This window comes from Scyliorhinus torazame, chromosome 2 (assembly GCF_047496885.1).
Source record: "Scyliorhinus torazame isolate Kashiwa2021f chromosome 2, sScyTor2.1, whole genome shotgun sequence".
NCBI lineage: Eukaryota > Metazoa > Chordata > Chondrichthyes > Carcharhiniformes > Scyliorhinidae > Scyliorhinus > Scyliorhinus torazame.
In genome coordinates, this window is record NC_092708.1 from 342,186,205 (window position 1) to 342,206,906 (window position 20,702).

Here is a 20,702-nt window from a genome sequence, read left to right on the forward strand (position 1 = left end):
TCTCCCCTTCACAAACCCAGTTTGGTCCTCGTGAACCACCCCCGGGACACATTCCTCTATTCTCATTGCCATTACCTTGGCCAGGACCTTGGCATCCACATTTAGGAGGGAAATTGGTCTGTAGGACCCGCATTGTAGCGGATCCTTTTCCTTCTTTAAGAGAAGCGATATCGTTGCTTCAGACATAGTCGGGGGCAGTTGTCCCCTTTCCTTTGCCTCGTTAAAGGTCCTCGTCAGTACCGGGGCGAGCAAGTCCAAATACTTTCTGTAAAATTCAACTGGGAATCCGTCCGGTCCCGGGGCCTTTCCCGTCTGCATGCTCCTAATTCCTTTCACCACTTCTTCTACCGTGATCTGTGCTCCCAGTCCCACCCTTTCCTGCTCTTCCACCTTGGGAATTTCCAGCCGATCCAAAAAATCCATCATTCTCTCCCTCCCATCCGGGGGTTGAGCTTCATACAATTTTTTATAAAATGTCTTGAACACTTCATTCACTCTCTCCGCCCCCCGCTCCATCTCTCCTTCCTCATCCCTCACTCCCCCTATTTCCCTCGCTGCTCCCCTTTTCCTCAATTGGTGTGCCAGCAACCTGCTCGCCTTCTCCCCATATTCATACTGTACACCCTGCGCCTTCCTCCATTGTGCCTCTGCAGTGCCTGTAGTCAGCAAGTCAAATTCCACATGCAGCCTTTGCCTTTCCCTGTACAGTCCCTCCTCCGGTGCTTCCGCATATTGTCTGTCCACCCTCAATAGTTCTTGCAGCAACCTCTCCCGTTCCTTACTCTCCTGCTTCCCTTTATGTGCCCTTATTGATATCAGCTCCCCCCTAACCACCGCCTTCAACGCCTCCCAGACCACTCCCACCTGAACCTCCCCATTGTCATTGAGTTCCAAGTACTTTTCAATACATCCCCTCACCCTTAGGCACACCCCCTCATCCGCCATTAGTCCCATTGCAATTCTCCAGGGTGGGCGCCCTCCTGTTTCCTCCCCTATCTCCAAGTCTACCCAGTGTGGGGCATGATCCGAAATGGCTATAGATGTATATTCCGTTCCCCTCACCTTCGGGATCAGTGCCCTACCCAACACAAAAAAGTCTATGCGCGAATAGACTTTATGGACATAGGAGAAAAACGAGAACTCCTTACTCCTAGGTCTACTGAATCTCCACGGGTCCACACCTCCCATCTGCTCCATAAAATCCTTAAGCACCTTGGCTGCTGCCGGCCTCCTACCAGTCCTGGACTTCGACCTATCCAGCCTTGGTTCCAACACCGTGTTAAAGTCTCCCCCCATTATCAGCTTTCCCGTCTCTAGGTCCGGGATGCGTCCTAGCATTCGCCTCATAAAGTTGGCATCATCCCAGTTCGGGACATACACGTTTACCAAAACCACCATCTCTCCCTGTAATTTGCCACTCACCATCATGTATCTGCCCCCGTTATCCACCACTATAGTCTTTGCCTCGAACATTACCCGCTTCCCCACTAATATAGCCACCCCCCTGTTTTTCGCATCCAGCCCCGAATGGAACACCTGCCCCACCCATCCTTTACGCAGCCTAACCTGGTCTATCAGTTTCAGGTGCGTTTCCTGTAACATAACCACATCTGCTTTAAGTTTCTTAAGGTGTGCGAGTACTCGTGCCCTCTTTATCGGCCCGTTGAGCCCTCTCACGTTCCACGTGATCAGCCGAGTTGGGGGGCTTCCCACCCCCCCCCCCCCTGCCGGTTAGCCATCATCTTTTTCCAGCTTCTCACCCAGTTCCCACGCAGCTGTATCTCCCCCAGGCGGTGCCCCCCCGCCCATCCTCTCCCGTACCCACTCCCCCCTTTCCCCAGCAGCAGCAACTCAGTAATTCCCCCCTCCCACCCCCCCCCGCTAGACCCCCCGCTAGCGTAATTACTCCCCCCATGTTGCTCCCAGAAGTCAGCAAACTCTGGCTGACCTCGGCTTCCCCCCGTGACCACGGCTCGCACCGTGCGACGCCCCCTCCTTCCTGCTTCTCTATTCCCGCCATAATTATCATAGCGCGGGAACCAAGCCCGCGCCTCTCCCTCGGCCCCGCCTCCCATGGCCAACGCCCCATCTCCTCTCCCTCCCCACCTCCCCCCATCACCACCTGTGGGAGAAAGAAAAGTTACCATACCGCAGGATTAGAACATAAAACCCCTCTTCGCCCCCCCCATTCGCCCCACCACTTTGTCCAAACGTTCTTTTTCATAATCCACTCATTCCAGTTTTTCTTCTACAATAAAAGTCCACGCTTCATCCGCCGTCTCAAAGTAGTGGTGCCTCCCTTGATATGTGACCCACAGTCTTGCCGGTTGCAGCATTCCAAATTTTATCTTCCTTTTGTGAAGTACCGCCTTGGCCCGATTAAAGCTCGCCCCCCTTCTCGCCACCTCCGCACTCCAGTCTTGATAAACGCGGATCACCGCGTTCTCCCATTTACTGCACCGAGTTTTCTTCGCCCATCTAAGGACCATTTCTCTATCCTTAAAACGGAGGAATCTCACCACTATGGCTCTGGGAGTTTCTCCTGCTCTCGATCCTCGCACCATAACTCGGTACGCTCCCTCCACCTCCAACGGACCCGTCGGGGCCTCCGCTCCCATTAACGAATGCAGCATCGTGCTCACATATGCCCCGACGTCCGCCCCCTCCACACCTTCAGGAAGGCCAAGAATCCTCAGGTTGTTCCTCCTTGCGTTGTTTTCCAGTGCCTCCAACCTCTCCACACATCGTTTCTGGTGTGCCTCCTGTATCTCCGACTTCACCACCAGGCTCTGTATATCGTTCTCATTCTCGGCTGCTTTCGCCTTCGCGACCCGAAGCTCCTGCTCCTGGGTCTTTTGTTCCTCCTTTAGCCCTTTGATCGCCTGTAGTATCGGGGCCAACAACTCTTTCTTCAATTCCTTTTTTATCTCCTCCACGCAGCATTTCAAGAACTCTTGTTGTTCAGGGCCCCATATGAAACTGCCACCTTCCGACGCCATCTTGGTTTTTGCTTGCCTTCCTTGCCGTTGTTCCAAAGGATCCGCTGCAATCCGGCCACTTTCCTCTCCTTTTTCCATCCGTGTCCAGGGGGAACACCCTCCTGGTTTACCGCACGGTGTTTTTAGCCGTTAAAATTGCCGTTGGGGCTCCTATCAAGAGCCCAAAAGTCCGTTTCACAGGGAGCTGCCGAAACGTGCGACTCAGCTGGTCATCGCCACACCCCGAAGTGAGGGATGCTTTTCTAATTGGAGGGCTGTGACCAGTGGTGTTCCACAGGGATCAGTGCTGGGACCTTTGCTCTTTGTAGTATATATAAATGATTTGGAGGAAAATGTAACTGGTCTGATTAGTAAGTTTGCAGGCGACACAAAGGTTGGTGGAATTGCGGATAGCGATGAGGACTGTCTGAGGATACAGCAGGATTTAGATTGTCTGGAGACTTGGGCGGAGAGATGGCAGATGGAGTTTAATCCGGACAAATGTGAGGTAATGCATTTTGGAAGGTCTAATGCAGGTAGGGAATATACAGTGAATGGTAGAACCGTCAAGAGTATTGAAAGTCAAAGAGATCTAGGAGTACAGGTCCACAGGTCATTGAAAGGGGCAACACAGGTGGAGAAGGTAGTCAAGAAGGCATACGGCATGCTTGCCTTCATTGGCCGGGGCATTGAGTATAAGAATTGGCAAGTCATGTTGCAGCTGTATAGAACCTTAGTTAGGCCACACTTGGAGTATCGTGTTCAATTCTGGTCGCCACACTACCAGAAGGATGTGGAGGCTTTAGAGAGGGTGCAGAAGAGATTTACCAGAATGTTGCCTGGTATGGAGGGCATAAGCTATGAGGAGCGGTTGAATAAACTCGGTTTGTTCTCACTGGAACGAAGGAGGTTGATAGAGGTATACAAAATTATGAGGGGCATAGACAGAGTGGATAGTCAGAGGCTTTTCCCCAGGGTAGAGGGGTCAATTACTAGGGGGCATAGGTTTAAGGTGAGAGGGGCAAGGTTTAGAGTAGATGTAGGAGGCAAGTTTTTTACGCAGAGGGTAGTGGGTGCCTGGAACTCGCTGCCGGAGGAGGTAGTGGAAGCAGGGACGATAGGGACATTTAAGGGGCATCTTGACAAATATATGAATAGGATGGGAATAGAAGGATACGGACCCAGGAAGTGTAGAAGATTGTAGTTTAGTCGGGCAGTATGGTCGGCACGGGCTTGGAGGGCCGAAGGGCCTGTTCCTGTGCTGTACATTTCTTTGTTCTTTGTTGTTCTTTGTTGAAAGTCTGGTATTTAGGATATATCTGGCTGACAGATTGCAATGAAGGAGGATGGGGGGCTGGCTTTGATAGGCTTGAGGATGGAGATTCATAGGAGGGTGGGGCATGATTTAGGAGGAGTTTTTTTTTTGATCTGCACTTGAACGCCACAAAGAAGGTACCCTCCTTCCTGCCTGACAGCAACCTGAACAGTGAAAGCTGCCGGGCTACCCACCTGTCCTCTGTCTTCCCCTGCTTCACCTAAAATAACGACAGAGGTGGAAGAAGACCCTTAAGTCTCCATTAATTGACCATTAAGGACATTAATAGGCCTGAGGATGGACAAACTGCCTGACGCCTTCCCTACCCATTGTAGTATGGTTGACAGATCAGGGTTGGGCAGGAAGGTGATGTAAAGGACATCCACTTTATTGTATGAGCAACTCCCTCCCCAGAACCCTCAACACGCCAGCAAATTCTGGCCAATATTGCATGCTCACTGATGAAAACCACTGTACTGATGAACCATATTGCTCAAGCATAAAATTAAGTCAATTTATTCTCAGAAGCAAAGTGAAAAAGAAGTTGGAATGAATCGACAAATGAAAATAGTAAAGCAATTCTTAAATTCGCACTACTAACTTCAATAAGTTATTTTAATGATGCAAGGCACATCATGACACATCATATCTTATTGCAGTGACTTATAAATGCGATAAAAGTGCATGAATTAAATAAAATAAATTCGTCATTTTATAGACAGGCCCTGATGTGAATGCTTCGTCCATGGCTGTAATCACCTTTAATCCAGCTATTAGGTTCCCACATGGACAAGAGGCTTTATGGGCACTAACAACTCTACAATGAAGGGGGAGAGGGAGGGCCAACAATACATACACCCGCCCCTACCAGGCACAAGTACCCCATTGGATGTCAACTCAGAATAGAGGGCATGAGCTTTGGCCTCCACTTTCCTGGAGTGTCTTAGGTAGAGTTCAAATCCCTAACTTTCTGATGTTGAATGTTCACTCCAATACTCGGTAAAAAAAACTGTTAATTTAAAAATATTTCAAAGACATAAAGGTGACTTTTGTAGAAGTCCGACTCAGGGAATTCAGCGCGATCAGGACAAAACAAAACGGCAAAAGTCCTTACAGTTGGATCTTCTAGTGGGACAACCATTACAGATAACAGCTTGGGTAATGACGTGGTATATTTAACTTTGGAAAGGCCTGGAACAATTAAAAATGCAACAGTATGTTGTCAGTCAAATGACTTATCTCAATTAGTGGTGTTTTGATTTTCTAAAACTTTATGGACAATATAATGAGGTATCATTTGATGTAATGCTGTTGAAGAAGTGTGATTGTATGGAGACAAGAGATAGACCAATATCTAAAAGTAATTACAAAACAATGTTCCATGTCTGTCTTATCCAGGTACATCACTGAGAGTTTACCTAAATCTTGAGGGAAGAATCCTGGTTAACTTGTTGCAATACTGTATGATGGGTTTGAGTCCTAAAGCAGAGCAATGATAGACTGTTGAAATCATTATAATCAAAAGGCTTACTGTGAGGGCCACGAAGAATCCAGCACAAGTTGAAGGATAGAAAGAAATAACATTTATTTACAGTAACATATATAGATATATACAACAGCAGAAGCAACTCCCTTGCTGCTCACTCCTCTCTAGCCGGTTCCGAACTGGCCAGCTTTATTCATGCAGGGAATCTGCTAATGATTTCTCCACCCACCTCATTGGGGAAGCTCATACTCCCAAAGGATTGTGGGATTGCCATTAGTCCCCAGCCAGTGGTAAGCAGGCAGGTTATAACACTTATTTTGTTCTTTCTCCCTTGAATTTTAATCAATCTGGATTGAATAATATTTCCAAGGGACACATACTGAGCGTGAGGGTGCATGCGTAGCTTTGGCTATTAGTATCAGTGTGGCATGTACAGTGTTAACATAGCTTTAACACAGCATCAAGACCAGCCCTGAGGTAGCTGAATGAGACTTAGTCCCCAGAGGAGGCAGCCTTACTCCATTTCATTCAGGAACTGTTGGGTCATGGTACACACATTACATTCAAAATTTAGAGGGGGTGTGGAGCAGAAAATGCTTCCTACTGATTCTAAACTTGTGGAGCGTGAATTCACCCTACGAAGGAACACGCCTGCATTGAAATAATGTTGAATATATATAATATAATTATAGCAAACTAAAAAATTATAAACCATTCAATGGCACCAGCTCATAAATATATTTAGTTACATTGAACCATTTTAGCCACAATGCAAATTATTTGCTTCAGTAAAGTAATCTGTCGTGTTGCATAGCCAGTTTTCATAACATGAATGTTGCAGTATATTGTATTGAAGCATTTAGTTATTATCGGCAGAAGTCTCTGTCCATTGGGATTCTCTTTTCTTACTGCCAGTGCACCCCCGCCCATGGGTTTCTCGGCGGCGTGGGGTGGAGTCAATGGAAAATCCCATTGACAAGAGGCGGGGAGAGAAGAATCCCGCCACCAGTGAACTGCGCGCCGCCAAGAAACACACAGCTGGGGAATCCAGCCCTATTCCTATTTATTTTGTTTCAATTTACAGCCACACATTTTGTTCTGGTTACAAAATAAAATGGATCCTTCTGTCATTTGCTTCAGTCCTGTATAACCTTTCGGGAATATTTGCATGGTGAAGCTTGGAGCTTTATGAAGCCATCGAATCAATAATTGACTCATTACCTTGTCATGCATACACCATGGGCTGGATTTACTATTTTGGAGGCTAAGTGCCAACGCCGGCGTGGGAACTGTGGCATTTTACGACAGAAAAATCGGTGCCAAACCCTCACTGATCCTGCGACCGGTGAGGGACTAACAGCCATGCTGAGTAAAACCCCAGGCTCTGATGCTATAAACGCCTGAAGAATGGCCGGGTTCATGACTGTGCACACGCACACCGACAACCTGCAGCGGTCACGTCGTAAAACATGGCACCAGACGTGCGCGGACCCAACCTGCCAAATAACCCTGGTCCCCCCCCACCAGTACCCCAGCCCTCAAGGAAGCCCCCCCCCTCTGGCCATCAGCATGGCTCCCGGCCGACTGTGGCGGCGCTGGACACAGTCCGCAGCCGCCACGCCGGGTTCCTGATCTTTGAGACCACAAGCCGTCAGGAACTCAGCCCATCAGTGGCGGTGAATCAGAGGCCCCAGAGAATAGAGGGTCAGACCTACTAATGGTATGCCAATAGTACTTAAATGGCACGTGACAAGCATCGCATTTACGCCATTTTCAGGGTGCCAGAGGATCTCGATTCGGTGTGAAATCGGCGCAGACCGCGATTTTGGCGTCGGAGGCTATTCTCCACCTAGTCGCGTTTCGGGATCTTGGCTTCGGCCGACGGTAAATCCCGCCCCATGTACTTATCCAATATGGCTCATTTTCACCAACAGTGAACTTTTTTAAGTAGACGTACTGGTGAACTCTGCAGCGGGTGCCATTTGATGATTAATTTTTCTCAAAGATTCAAGTCTGCTGCGTATATCCCCAAATAGCTTTCACACTCTGACCCATTTAAAGTTGAGGGCTGAGTTATTGTTTCTGTGGCAAATTTCAAACCATATTTTAGGGAAGGAAACTATGACAGAATTATGTTTGCACACTCGTAAAAAGTGGGGATGGCAACAGAGGTTCATCATTCTTTGTCAGAAATCTAGCCTGTCACGTGACTCATCTCGATTCAGGAAGAAAATGAAGAACCAGGTGCGGCAGAAATTAATTTGTCCTAATGAAAAGAAGTCCCATCAGTAGAAGCACAAATCACTGATATGTGCACAATACATGCATAAATAAAACTAAGGGATAATTGGAATTAGTAATAAGACTACAAGTTAATGGCATTCAAAAGCCACCATTGCAGTACTATTTCTCCTGCCAATAATTTACGAGTAAAAGTTGGAAAGAATACCGAATGGGGAATCATATTTTGTAGTCACATTGACATTTTTGATAAAATCATGACGAGGAGGGATTTTACGGCCCTTACTCTCAATGACAAAATATTACTGACATAAGACAAAAGAGCAAAACCAGCAAAATACTTCTCACCCCGTGGCGATGTTGCACCATTTTACTCAAATCCAATTGATCGAGTTTTTTTTAAGTTAATGGCCCAGAAATATGTCCAAAACATTTGTCTACCTGACCCTTCCTGATCATTTCCTCTCACTCCCGAACACTCCAACTCCCCTCACCTCTGATTGCCAACCTCCCTTCTAATCGTATCCCCATTATTGGGTGTCACTTGCTCCTACCTATTCCAGTGTAGGAATTGTTCCCTCTACCCTATGTGTGCTGGCAGGAACCAATTACTAGGGCAATGTTTGCTATTGGGGTACAAATGAATCACAATTGATGCCAATGGAAATTGGGGCCAAATTATATTGATTTAAGACTGTAATGAGCATTATAATTTCCACAAAATAGCACTGTCACAGTAAGCTCCAGATATGTAAGAACCCCTGCTTAAACAAAAATCGAACTAATAAGCAACAAATTGTGAAAAAATTGGCTAAAATGTAATTGTGGTCATTGCTGTTTTGGGAAACAACAGCCATTTTATGTTACTCAAGAGTGATAAAATGGAAAACATTTCATAGTTTTAAAGAATAGAATTGGAAGTGCTTTGAAGTCCAATCGAAATTTTGTTCCGAAGACTGTTTTCTCTGAAAATAAACCTGTGTAATTTTTCTGTCAATTTTCTCAGCTCCTCCTGTGCATGCTGAAGCTCTGTCTCCAGATAGAGGCGAGTTGTGTCAGATTCTGACTCCTGCAGCTCGAGATGGTGTTTCTGCAGCTGCTGGTTCTGTTTTTGTGAAGAACTGAAATAAAAGATATTTGTGTCATTGTTTTTTCAGGTTTCTCACACAATCCATGTTTTAGAATTACCCATTTCTTTTTTTTAAAAATGTGTTTATTCAAATTTTCCAACAAAATTTTCAACAAACCCCCCCCCCAATAACAAAAAGAAAGAAACGCAAGCACAACAGTCAAAAATTATACAAAACTTTTACATTAGGTTTCCCCCATATGCAGTAGCCCCCCCACATTCAAAGATACCCGTAGGGAAACCCCCCCACCCACCCGAATTCCCCCCCCCCCGAAAGAGACCTCCCCTCCTCCCCCCCCACCCTTGGGTTGCTGCTGCTGCTGACATCCTCCTAACACTCCGCGAGATAGTCTAGGAACAGTTGCCACCATCTGAAGAACCCCTGCACAGACCCTCGTAAGGCAAACTTTATCCTCTCCAGCTTAATCAACATTGCCATGTTATTTATCCAGGCTTCCACATTGAGGGGCTTCGCGTCCTTCCATAATAGCAAGATCCTCCGCCGGGCTACCAGGGACGCAAAGGCCAGGATACCGGCCTCTTTCGCCTCCTGCACTCCCGGCTCGTCATTTACCCCAAATAGTGCCAACCCCCAACTCGGCTTGACCTGGATTTTCACCACCTTGGACATAGTCCTTGCGAAACCCCTCCAAAACCCATCCAATGACGGGCACAACCAGAACATGTGGACATGATTCGCCGGGCTTCCCGAGCACCTCCCACATCTATCCTCCACCCCAAAGAACCTACTCAACCTCGCCCCTGTCATATGCGCTCTGTGAATAACCTTGAATTGTATTAGGCTGAGCCTGGTGCAAGAGGAGGAAGAATTAACCCTACTCAGGGCATCAGCCCACAGACCCTCATCTAACTCCTCCCCAAGCTCCTCCTCCGACTTGCCCTTTAACTCCTCTACCGAGGCCTCCTCCTCTTCTTTCAGCTCCTGGTAGATGGCCGAAACCCTGCCTTCTCCAACCCATACACCCAAAATCACCCTGTCCTGAGTCCCCTGTGCTGGGAGCAACGGGAATTCCCTCACCTGCCGCCTCACAAACGCCCTCACTTGCATATACCTGAAAGCATTTCCTGGGGGCAACCCAAACTTCTCCTCCAGCGCCCCCAGGCTCACAAACGTCCCATCTATAAACAGGTCCCCCATTCTTCTAATCCCTGCCCGATGCCAGCTCCGAAATGCCCCATCCATCCTTCCCGGGACGAACCGATGGTTCTCCCGAATCGGAGACCAAACCAAGGCTCCCACCTCACCCTTGTGTTGTCTCCACTGCCCCCAGATCTTCAACGTTGCCGCCACCACCAGACTCGTGATGTACCTTGTCGGCGAGAGCGGCAGCGGTGCCATCGCCAGCGCCCTCAGGCTTGTGCCCACACAGGACGCCATCTCTAACCTCTTCCACGCCGCCTCCTCTCCCTCCATTACCCACATACGGATCATTGCCACATTGGCTGCCCAATAATAGTTGCACAGATTCAGCAGCGCCAGCCCTCCCTGTCCCTACTACGCTCCAGAAATACCCTCTTTACCCTCGGGGTCTTATTTGCCCACACAAAACCCATGATACTCCTACCTACCGTTTGAAAAAGGCCTTGGGAATCATAATGGGAAGGCACTGGAACACAAAGAGAAACCTCGGGAGGACCATCATTTTAACCGACTGCACCCTACCCGCTAGCGAGAGTGGCAGCACATCCCATCTTTTAAAATCCTCCTCCATCTGCTCCACCAACCGCGTCAAATTGAGTTCGTGCAGGGCCCCCCAACTCCCAGCCACCTGGATCCCTAAGTACTGAAATCTCCTTTCCGCCCTCTTCAACGGCAGGTCGTCTATCCCCCTTCCCTCAGAATTACCCATTTCTAACCACTCGCGTGCGAGTGCTGGGAAATCTATCCTTGAAAAATGTCAGCACCACTACACTCTTTACTGCAGCTTTGCTGATAGTAAATTTTGATTTCCACATTCATAATCGTAGTTTTGGCCGGTCTGCACATTTTAACTGGTTGGTGTGCTGATTTGGTGGACAGAGTTTGACACGGGTGGAGACCAATGCTTGGTGCCAATATCAGCGACAACAGGGAGGGCAGTTGGTGCAGAAGAACAGCAGAAGGTCTGAGAAGCGAATGGCAAAGTTAATCTGTCTGGAGAGATTGGGGAGGAGGGGGAGGAGGGTAGTTGGTGATGGGAGCTGCAGCAGCGGGGCAGCATGTTTAGTGGTAGTTGGTGGAGGAAAAACAGTGAAGGTGAGGGGAGTACAACAACAATGCCTCCTTGCTGGAGGGATTTGAGATGTCAGGTGGAGTGGGGTGGGGGAGGGCACCCTCAGTCAAGAGTCGTGCATATTCTGTTTCTCAAGAAACAATAAGATTAATCCTATGGATTTACTACAGGTATTTCCCAGTGTGGCCCAGGCGTGGTGGACCTTACGGTGGGCCAAGGGGGGTAGCTCCTTAAGGGGATTGCACCCAAAGTCCATACAAGGGCCACCCTTCTCTACACCCCCCCCCCCTCCACCCCCCCCCCCCCCACCCCCATGCAAGACCTGCCCACCCAGCTGCATACGGAACTGGAGCCAGGTCCCCTGGAGGCCAGTTTCAGGGTATCAAGGGTATCAGACCTGTCACTAATTCCCTCAGAAGAGAGAAACCTGTCGGGAAGCCCCCACAGAAAATAGAAGCGTGTCAGGAAGCCCCCCAGAAGAGAGACCCCTGTCAGGAAGCCCCCAGAAAAGAGACCCCTGTCAGGAAGCTGCCCAGAAAAGAGATCCCTGTCAGGACGCCCCCAGAAAAGAGATTCCTGTCAGGAAGCCCCCCAGAGGAGAGACCCGTCAGTAAGCTGCCCAGAAAAGAGACCCCTGTCAGGAAGCCCCCCAGAAAATAGAAACCTGTCAGGAAGGCCCCCCAGAAAAGAGACCCCTGTCAGGAAGCCCCCCAGAAAAGAGATCCCTGTCAGGAAGCTGCCCAGAAAAGAGATCCCTGCCAGGAAGCTGCCCAGAAAAGAGATCCCTGTCAGGAAGCCCCCAGAAAATAGAAACCTGTCAGGAAGCCCCCAGAAAAGAGCCCCTGTCAGGAAGTCCCCAGAAAATAGAAACCTGTCAGGAAGCCCCCAGAAAAGAGCCCCTGTCAGGAAGCCCCCTAGAAAATAGAAACCTATCAGGAAGCCCCCAGAAAAGAGACCCCTGTCAGGAAGCTGCCCAGAAAAGAGACCCCTGTCAGGAAGCCCCCCAGAAAAGAGACCCCTGTCAGGAAGCCCCCAGAAAATACAAAACCTATCGGGAAGCCCCCCAGAAAATAGAAACCTGTCAGGAAGCCCCCAGGAAAGAGAAACCTGTCAGGGAGCCCCCGAGGAAGCTCCCTCGGGAAGCCCTTGCAATCCTAGCCATGCATTAATTTGCATGGCTGAGGATTGGGAATCGCTTCCTGTAGCAATTCAACTCCGTTGGGAGAATGTAGGGGTGGATTCACCGATTTGGAAGCAAAGTGCCGACTGTGGGATTTTACGACGGAACAATTGGCTCCGAACCCTCACTGATCCTATGACAGGTAAGGGGCTAGCAGCGGCGCCGAGTAAAACTCCCGGCTCCCACGACAAAAACGGCTGGAGAATGGCCAGGTCCGTGGCCGTGCATGTGCACGGTGATGACCTGCAGCGGTCGCGCCGTAAAACATGGCGCCGGCTGTGCAACTACCCAGCTTGCCACATATTATCCCCTCTTGACCAATACCTGGCCACCACCCAGCAGTCCCCCAGCTCTCATGGAAGCGCCCCCCCCTCCCCCTCCCGGCCATCAGCATGGCTCCCGGGCGACTGGGGGGGGGGGCCTCCATCGTGGCCTGGCCCGTGATCGGGGCCTACCGATCGGCAGGCCGGCTTCTCCTGATGGAGGCCTCTTTTACTCCGAGCCGGGCCCCTGTAGCTTTACGCCATGTTGCGTCGGGGCCGGCGTGGAGAAAGAAACTAGCGTGCATGCGCAAGTTCGCGCCGGTCGCAACACACATGCGGGAATTGGCCCTGGCTGTATGCATGCGCAGACCCGCAGCGCCTGTTTGACGCCGCTATCGGCAGCTGGAACTGCGTGAGTCGCTACAGTGACGTGCTGGCTCCGTATTGGGCTCAGGATCGCTGCTCCTGGCGGCCTGTTTACAACGGTGTCAACACTTAGCTTCAGGATCAGAGAATCCTGCCCATAATTTATGCGAAAGTAGAAAAATAGGGAGAGATTCTCTCAAAAGGGGACAAAGCCCCTAGCGAGTGGGTTTAGTTGCGTGTTTCCCGGCGCATGCAGTGCTGAGAAACACATGGCTGTTCAATGCACCGCGTATTGGGGGCCTAAACGGGGATCGCCAAGGCCACACAGTGCCTGGTTTCGTACACTGGGGATCTCCACTCGCCGGAACTCCCCAGTGTAGCAAGAGATCGGGACACCATTTTTAAATGACATCCCAATCTGCAAAGCCCCCAAAGCGATCCTCAACCTCCCTCCCCCAGCCTGAGCGCACGTGCGCACAAAATGCCAGTTTGACACCATGGCTGTGCCAACCTGACATCCTGGCAGTGCCCATGCCAGCTGGAAGTGCCAAGCTGGCACACAGGTGGTACTGCCAAAGTGCCAGGCTGGCACTGCCAAGTTGCCCATCTAGCACCAGCAGTGCCAGGGAACCACCCCGCACAAAGGGCATGCAGCTGGGGGCCTCCGGTTCCCTAGGAGACCCCCACGAATGCCATTCCATCTGGTCCCCATTTTGGGGACCAGTGCTGAACGGGGCTCACCCGAGGTCTCAGAGGCAAAGGGGATGAATCCCAAAGTCTCAGGTTTATGGGCGGGATTTACATCACAACGTCTCACGAGATCACGTTTGATCTCACGAGGCATTGCGAGCTGGATAGATCCCGGGAGTGGGGTCTCCGTGCTGTCATCGACCATGCTGGGACAAGGCAAGCTGCTTTTCTGGTGCAGCATGGCCGTTGGATCGCGCCCTAAGAGTAGAATCGCTCCAGTGCAGAAGGAGACCATTCGGCCCACCGAGTCTGCACCAACCCTCTGAAAGAGCACCCACCTAGTTCCACGGCCCCACGCTATCCCAGTAACCCCAACTAACCTTTTGGACACTAAGGGGCAATTTAGCATGGTCAATCCACCTAATCTGCATATTTTGGGATTGTGGGAGGAATATAGGAACACAGCAACATAGAAATTAGGAGGAGAAATAAGCAATTCAGCCCTTCGAGCTTACTCCGCCATTCAATCAGATCATGGCTGATCTCTTCCTGGTCTCAAATCCACCTCCCAACTGCTCCCCATATCCCTTTAACCCATATCTCCTTCTTAAAACCATTTAAAGACTCTGATTCCACCGCACTATGGGGCAGCGAGTTCCACAAATTCACCACCCTTTGAGAGAAGAAGTTCCTCCTCATCTCAGTTCTAAATCTACCGCTTCTCAACCTACATCCGTGACCTCTCATTCTAGATTGGCCCACAAGAGGAAACGTTTGGTCTACGTTTACTTTATCAATCCCTTTTAGTATTTTATATACCTCATCAGATCCCCTCTCATCCTTCTAAACGCCAGCGAGTAGAAGCCCAAACTGTTTAATCTCTCCTCACACGTCAACCCTTTCATCCCTGGAATCAATCTGGTGAACGTCCTCTGTACTGCTACCACATCCTTTCACAAATAAGGAGACCAAAGGGGAACACAATACTCCAGATGTGGTCTCACCAACACCTATACAATTGCAACTTCACACCAAAACAAAACTATAGACCCCCAAGAACCAGTGTTCCAAGTTGGGCTAACCTTGCAGATAACACCAGCATGCTTTGTGACACATTTCACAGCCGAAAAAGGTTTTTCTCATGTTGCCATTGTTTGTTATGCCATCCACCATAAAACAATGTCATCTAGTTCTCCAGCCTTTTGCCACTGGAAACAGTTTCTCCTCATCTACTCTTTTCAGATCTCTCATGATTCGGAAAACATTTATTAAATCTACTTTCAATCGTATTCTTTAGGAGAGCAGCCCCAGCTTCTCCAATCCATCCACGTAACTGAAGAACAGGGCTGGACAAAGTTATATAAAGGTGTTATATAAAGGTGTTCAACATAGCATCCTTCTTTTTGTGCTCTTTACATTTATTTATAAAGCCCAGGATCCTGTATGACTTAACAGATTCCTTCATCTGCCTTTCCACCTTATTGATTTGTACAAATATATCCCAGCTCCCATTCCATTTGTAATTGTATCCTTTATTTTATAATGATGCTTCTTGTTCACCCTACCGAAATGTATCACTTCACACTTTTCTTCATTAACTTACATCTGCTATGTGTCCACCCATCCCACTAGCCTGTCTGTGTCTTCTTGATGCCAGTCACTATCCTCCTCACAGTTCACAATCCTTCCAAGATTTGAGTCATCTATAAATCTTCAGATTGTGCCATGCACACCCAAGTCAAGGTCATTAATCTATTCTTGATCAAGAAAAACAGTGGTTCAAACAATGACCCCTGGGGAACATTGTTTCTATAGTCTTAAAAAAAACAATATTTCATTACTACTCTGTTTCCTGTCACTCGGTCAACTTCGTATCCATGCTGCCACATCCTTTTTATTCCATGGGCTTTGACTTTCTCTAAATTAAAAAAAACATTTCTTTAAAATTTAAACCATGTTCGGAAATGCTTCCTTCCTTGATGGGCTGGAAACATACTGATCTAAAAAAAATTCCTGAACACTGTTATGGGCCAGCGTGTAGAGAGTGTATCATGGAGTTCACCTGACCCACAACTTTTAATAGATTGTGGTATGGGGAGCACACGGCCCACTCTACAGGTGTGATACAGCAGAAATGGAAAAGTATTTTTAAAAGCAAAACAATGTTTATTCTATGAACTCAAGTTAACCTTTTTAAAACATACAGTGAACATCTTAGCAACCATTACTTCAAATACAACCCCCAAAAACTACTACACTACGTAATCCTTTAAGCTTTCCTTTTAACATCCAGAAGACTTAAAACAAACCTTTAACAGGAGCACCTCAGGTTTAACTTCACTACTGAGAACAGTGACCACGGTGAAATCAGCAAATGGACATTCATAAACTTGCAGAGATTCACACACATCCTGCTGTGATTGCAGCTTTTCCAAAACTAAAATGAAACCAAACCCACCCTACAGCAAACAGCCTAAAACAAAAGTAAAAAGCTGACAGACAGCCCAGCTCCACTCACACTCTGACATTCCTGATAAACACCCATTTTTTAATGGTACATTTCTTGAACACCCATTTCTTAAAGGTACTTTCACAGGACACCTCCCCCCAAGAAAAAAACCCATCAACTTCAAGATGGTTTCATTTTTCACCTTTTCAATATCCTTTAAGAAATGCACAGAGTAAATATACTTTTTTGTTTCAAAAAAACAACATACGCAACAGGTATAATAATATAGTTCTTTTTTTTTTCTTCTTCCTCCAACTGTAATCCTTCTCGATTGACAGTCTCTTTGAACAAGAAGGTCCTTGCACGATTGTCCATTTCTCTACGCCACGGCATGTCTCTTTAAAGTCAGATACTTTAGTTCAATCTGATCATAGGGTCCGTTGTAATTCTCCAACACAGGAGCATTGGTTATCACAGCTTTCAGGCAGTCAAGTGGCTGTTGAAAGTCTGCTGTCCACTGAAATTTTTGATGTTTCTTCAGCAAGTCCATCAGTGGAGCAACCACGCTACAAAACCTTTGCACAAATGTTCAATCAAATCCACTCGTACCAAGAAATTGCATTATTTCCCTTTGTCTTGAGGGTATCGGAAACTCCTCAATAACTGTTGGTTTCACATCCCGTGTGACCATTCGACCCTGTCCGATTGTATGGCCAAGGAAAGTGATTTGGGCTTTTCCAAATTCACTTTTGGCTAGGTTTATCACCAAATCTGCCCCCTGCAGTTGATCGAATAACTCCATCAGATGTTTTAAATGTTCTTTCCATGTCTGGCTGAAAATTACCAGATCGTCGATATATGCCGCATAATTGGGTAATCCTGAAACAACTTTGTTAGTTAACCGTTGAAATGTGGCTGGGGTGTTTATCATGCCACATGGCATAACTTTGAATTGGTATATACCATCTGGAGTCACAAAAGCTGAAATCTCCTTCGCCCTTTCGGATAAAGGTACCTGTCAGTAACCTGTAAGTAAATCCAATTTGGAAATAAAAGCTGATTGTCCCACTTTCTCAATGCAATTTTCTAAATATGGGATAGGATAAGAGTCCGTTCTTGTAACTGCATTAATCTTTCGATGGTCCACACACAACCGTTGGGTACCGTCTGGTTTAGGTACCATCACTGTGGGTGAGCTCCATTGGCTACAACCCACTTCAATTATGCCATTTTTAAGCATACTCTCAATCTCTTTGTTAACCAGTGCCAATTTTAAAGGGTTAAGTCTGTATGGATGTTGTTTGATTGGAACAGCATTTCCCACATCTACATCATGTATAGCCATTTTAGTACTTCACAATTTATCTCTACAAATTTGCCCACGTGATATTAATAACTCTTTCAGGTTAGTCTGTTTTTCCTCTGGAAGGTAACTCAACAATTTATCCCAATTTTTGAGAACATCCTTGTTTTCCAGTTTAATTTGAGGTATGTCAAATTCACAGTCATCTGGATTTGGTTCGTCACTTTGAGTTAGAATCATTAAAACCTCCTCCTTTTTCTCTCCTTCCCTTTCAAAGTACCTTTTATGCATATTCACATGACATACTCGGTGAGTCTTCCTTCCATCTGGTGTTTTTACCACATAATTCACCTCTCTTAAATTCCTTTCAATCTGATAAGGTCCACAAAACCTAGCTTTAAAAGGCTCACCTACCACTGGTAACAACACTAAAACTTTATCTCCACTGGCAAAGCTACGAACTTTGGATTTCTTGTCCGTGACCCGTTTCATCACATTTTGTGCAACTTTTAAATGTTGTCTTGCCAATTCACCTGCTCTATTTAATCGTTCCCTAAAATTTGAACAGTAATCCAATAGTGTAATTTCCGATTTCTCACCCACCAATTTTTCCTTAATCAATTTAAGTGGTCCTCTTACCTCATGACCAAAAAATAGTTCAAAAGGACTAAATTTGGTTGACTTATTAGGTGCATCCCTAATTGCAAACTATACGAATGGAATTCCTTTATCCCAATCCTCTAATAATCGTGACAATAAGCCCTCAACATTGTCTTTAATGTCTGATGCCACCTTTCTAACACCCCTGCGATTCTGGATGGCACGCAGTTGATTTAAATAGTTTTATTCCTAAGCTATCCATAATTTCTTTGAATAACCTTGAGGTAAAATTTGATCCTTGATCCGATTGTATTTCTGTGGATAGTCCATATCTAGTAAAGAATTTAAGTAACTCCTCCACAATCTTTTTAGCTGTAATATTACATGCTGGAATGACCTCTGGAAACCTAGTGAACACATCCATTATTGTTCGTTTTAGGAAGCGGTCCTACGCAATCAATTAGGACCCTTGTAAAATGTTCCTCAAATGCTGGAATGGGTATTAAGAGCGCTGGTTTTATCACTGCTTGAGGTTTCTCTATCACTTGACATATGTGACATGATTGACAAAATTTAACTACATCTTTATGTAGTCCAGGCCAATAAAAATGTTTTTGGATTTTAGCTTGAGTTTTCCTTATTCCCAAATGACCTCCCACTGGTACCTCATGTGCAACTCGCAACACCTCATTTCTATACCCTACCGGCAATACTACTTGATGAACTTCTGCCCACTTTTCATCCGCCTGCATATGTAAATGTCTCCATTTTCTCATCAAGACATTACTTTTACGGTAATAACACTCTGGTATACACTCAGATTCCTATTCCGTGTATGCTTTCTGATACATCCGGTTTATTTCTACATCTTTCTGTTGTAACACTGCCAATTTTCCTGAACTAAAAATATCTGCCTCATCCTCCACCTGTTCTTGTTCTTTTTCAACCATCCGATCAAAAATAGTTTCTGATAATTGCACTTCAACTTCATCTTCACTCTTTGATTTCTCCTCTTGTCTTAACCTGTGACTTTTGACCTTGTTACTACACAATCTGGAAAAATGCCAGGATATTCGTCCTTCAACACTTCAGTTGTCTGATTTTCCACTGGCTCATCACAGTAGACATCACTCCCACCTGCGATCCAGCTATATCATTACCCAAGATAAACTGTATTCCAGAACAAGATAGTTTCTCTATTACTCCTACTACCACTTCACCACTCTTCACTGGACTTACCTTATATAATAGAACACTACTCCTCTCACCCTGAATCCCACATATTACCAACTTTTCTGACGGTATTCTTCCCAAACTACATTACTCCTCATCTCTTACCATTAAAGATTGACTCGCTCCCGTATCTCTTAAAATTGTGACTTCTTTACCTACTCCTCCTGATACACATAAGTAAACTTTACCCACACAAGTAAATTCTTTAAAGAGATCTGGCACCTTCTTATCAATCACCTCTTGATCAGAGGGGGAAAGTTTAAGGGAGATGTGCGTGGAAAGTTTTTTCGCAGAGGGTGGTGGGTGCCTGGAACGCTTTGCCAGCGGAGGTGACAGAGGCGGGCACGATAGCATCATTGAAGATGCATCTAGACAGATATATGAATGGGCGGGGAACAGAGGGAAGTAGATCCTTGGAAAAGAGGCAACAGGTTTAGATAAAGGATGTGGATCGGCGCAGGCTGGGAGGGCCAAAGGGCCTGTTCCTGTGCTGTAATTTTCTTTGTTCTTTGTTCTTTGTATTCCTCTCACCCTGAATTCCACATATTACCACCTTTTCTGGCAACATTCTTCCCAAACTACATAACTCCTCATCTCTTACCATTAAAGATTGACTAGCTCCCATATCTCTTAAAATTGTGACTTCTTTACCTGCCCCTCCTGATACACATGAGTAAACTTTACCCACACAAGTAAATTCTTTAAAGAGATCTGGCACCTTCTTATCAATGTCCTCTTGATCAGGTTGTACAATTTTTTGCACCTCCTTTGCTTCACTTGGGCTTTCCTTTACCACTTTAACAAACCCCATTGTCTTATCCTGTTTTACCACATCAGCCTTCCCAGTGCTTTTCTTCAACCACCAACACTGATTTTACATGGCCTAGTTTATTACAGTTTGAAACTTTTCATGTCTCTTCCACCCTCCTGGATTTCTTTTTTAATCTGAGGTACACTCTCCTTATTATCTCCCATCAGATCACCTTTGCCTATACCATTGAGTATTTCTCATGTCTCCAGTGTCGATCCCTCACAGGCTGAAACTGATGTCAGAAACCAAGCTTTGATTGATGAACCAATTCATAATCATCTGCCATTTCTGCTGCTAATCTCGCAGTTTTAACCCTCTGCTCTTCCACATGAGTTCTCACTACATCAGGAATTGAATTTTTAACTCCTCCAAAAGTATAATTTCTCTGAGAGCTTCATACGTTTGGTCTATTTTATTCACCTAT

At 46.7% G+C, this 20,702-nt stretch overlaps 1 protein-coding gene across 1 annotated transcript in view; it reads right to left on the minus strand.

Annotated features, from left to right (window-relative positions):
- The window catches only part of LOC140407469 (brain-enriched guanylate kinase-associated protein-like), a 62,883-nt gene that overhangs the window by 35,871 nt on the left and 6,310 nt on the right, over positions 1–20,702 (minus strand). The window contains exons 2-4 of the mRNA XM_072494932.1: positions 8,998–9,141; positions 5,714–5,772; positions 5,408–5,484 (exon numbers count right to left, since the gene is read on the minus strand). Coding sequence (XP_072351033.1) covers positions 5,408–5,484; positions 5,714–5,772; positions 8,998–9,141 — 280 coding nt within the window. The remainder of the gene's footprint in view (positions 1–5,407; positions 5,485–5,713; positions 5,773–8,997; positions 9,142–20,702) is intronic.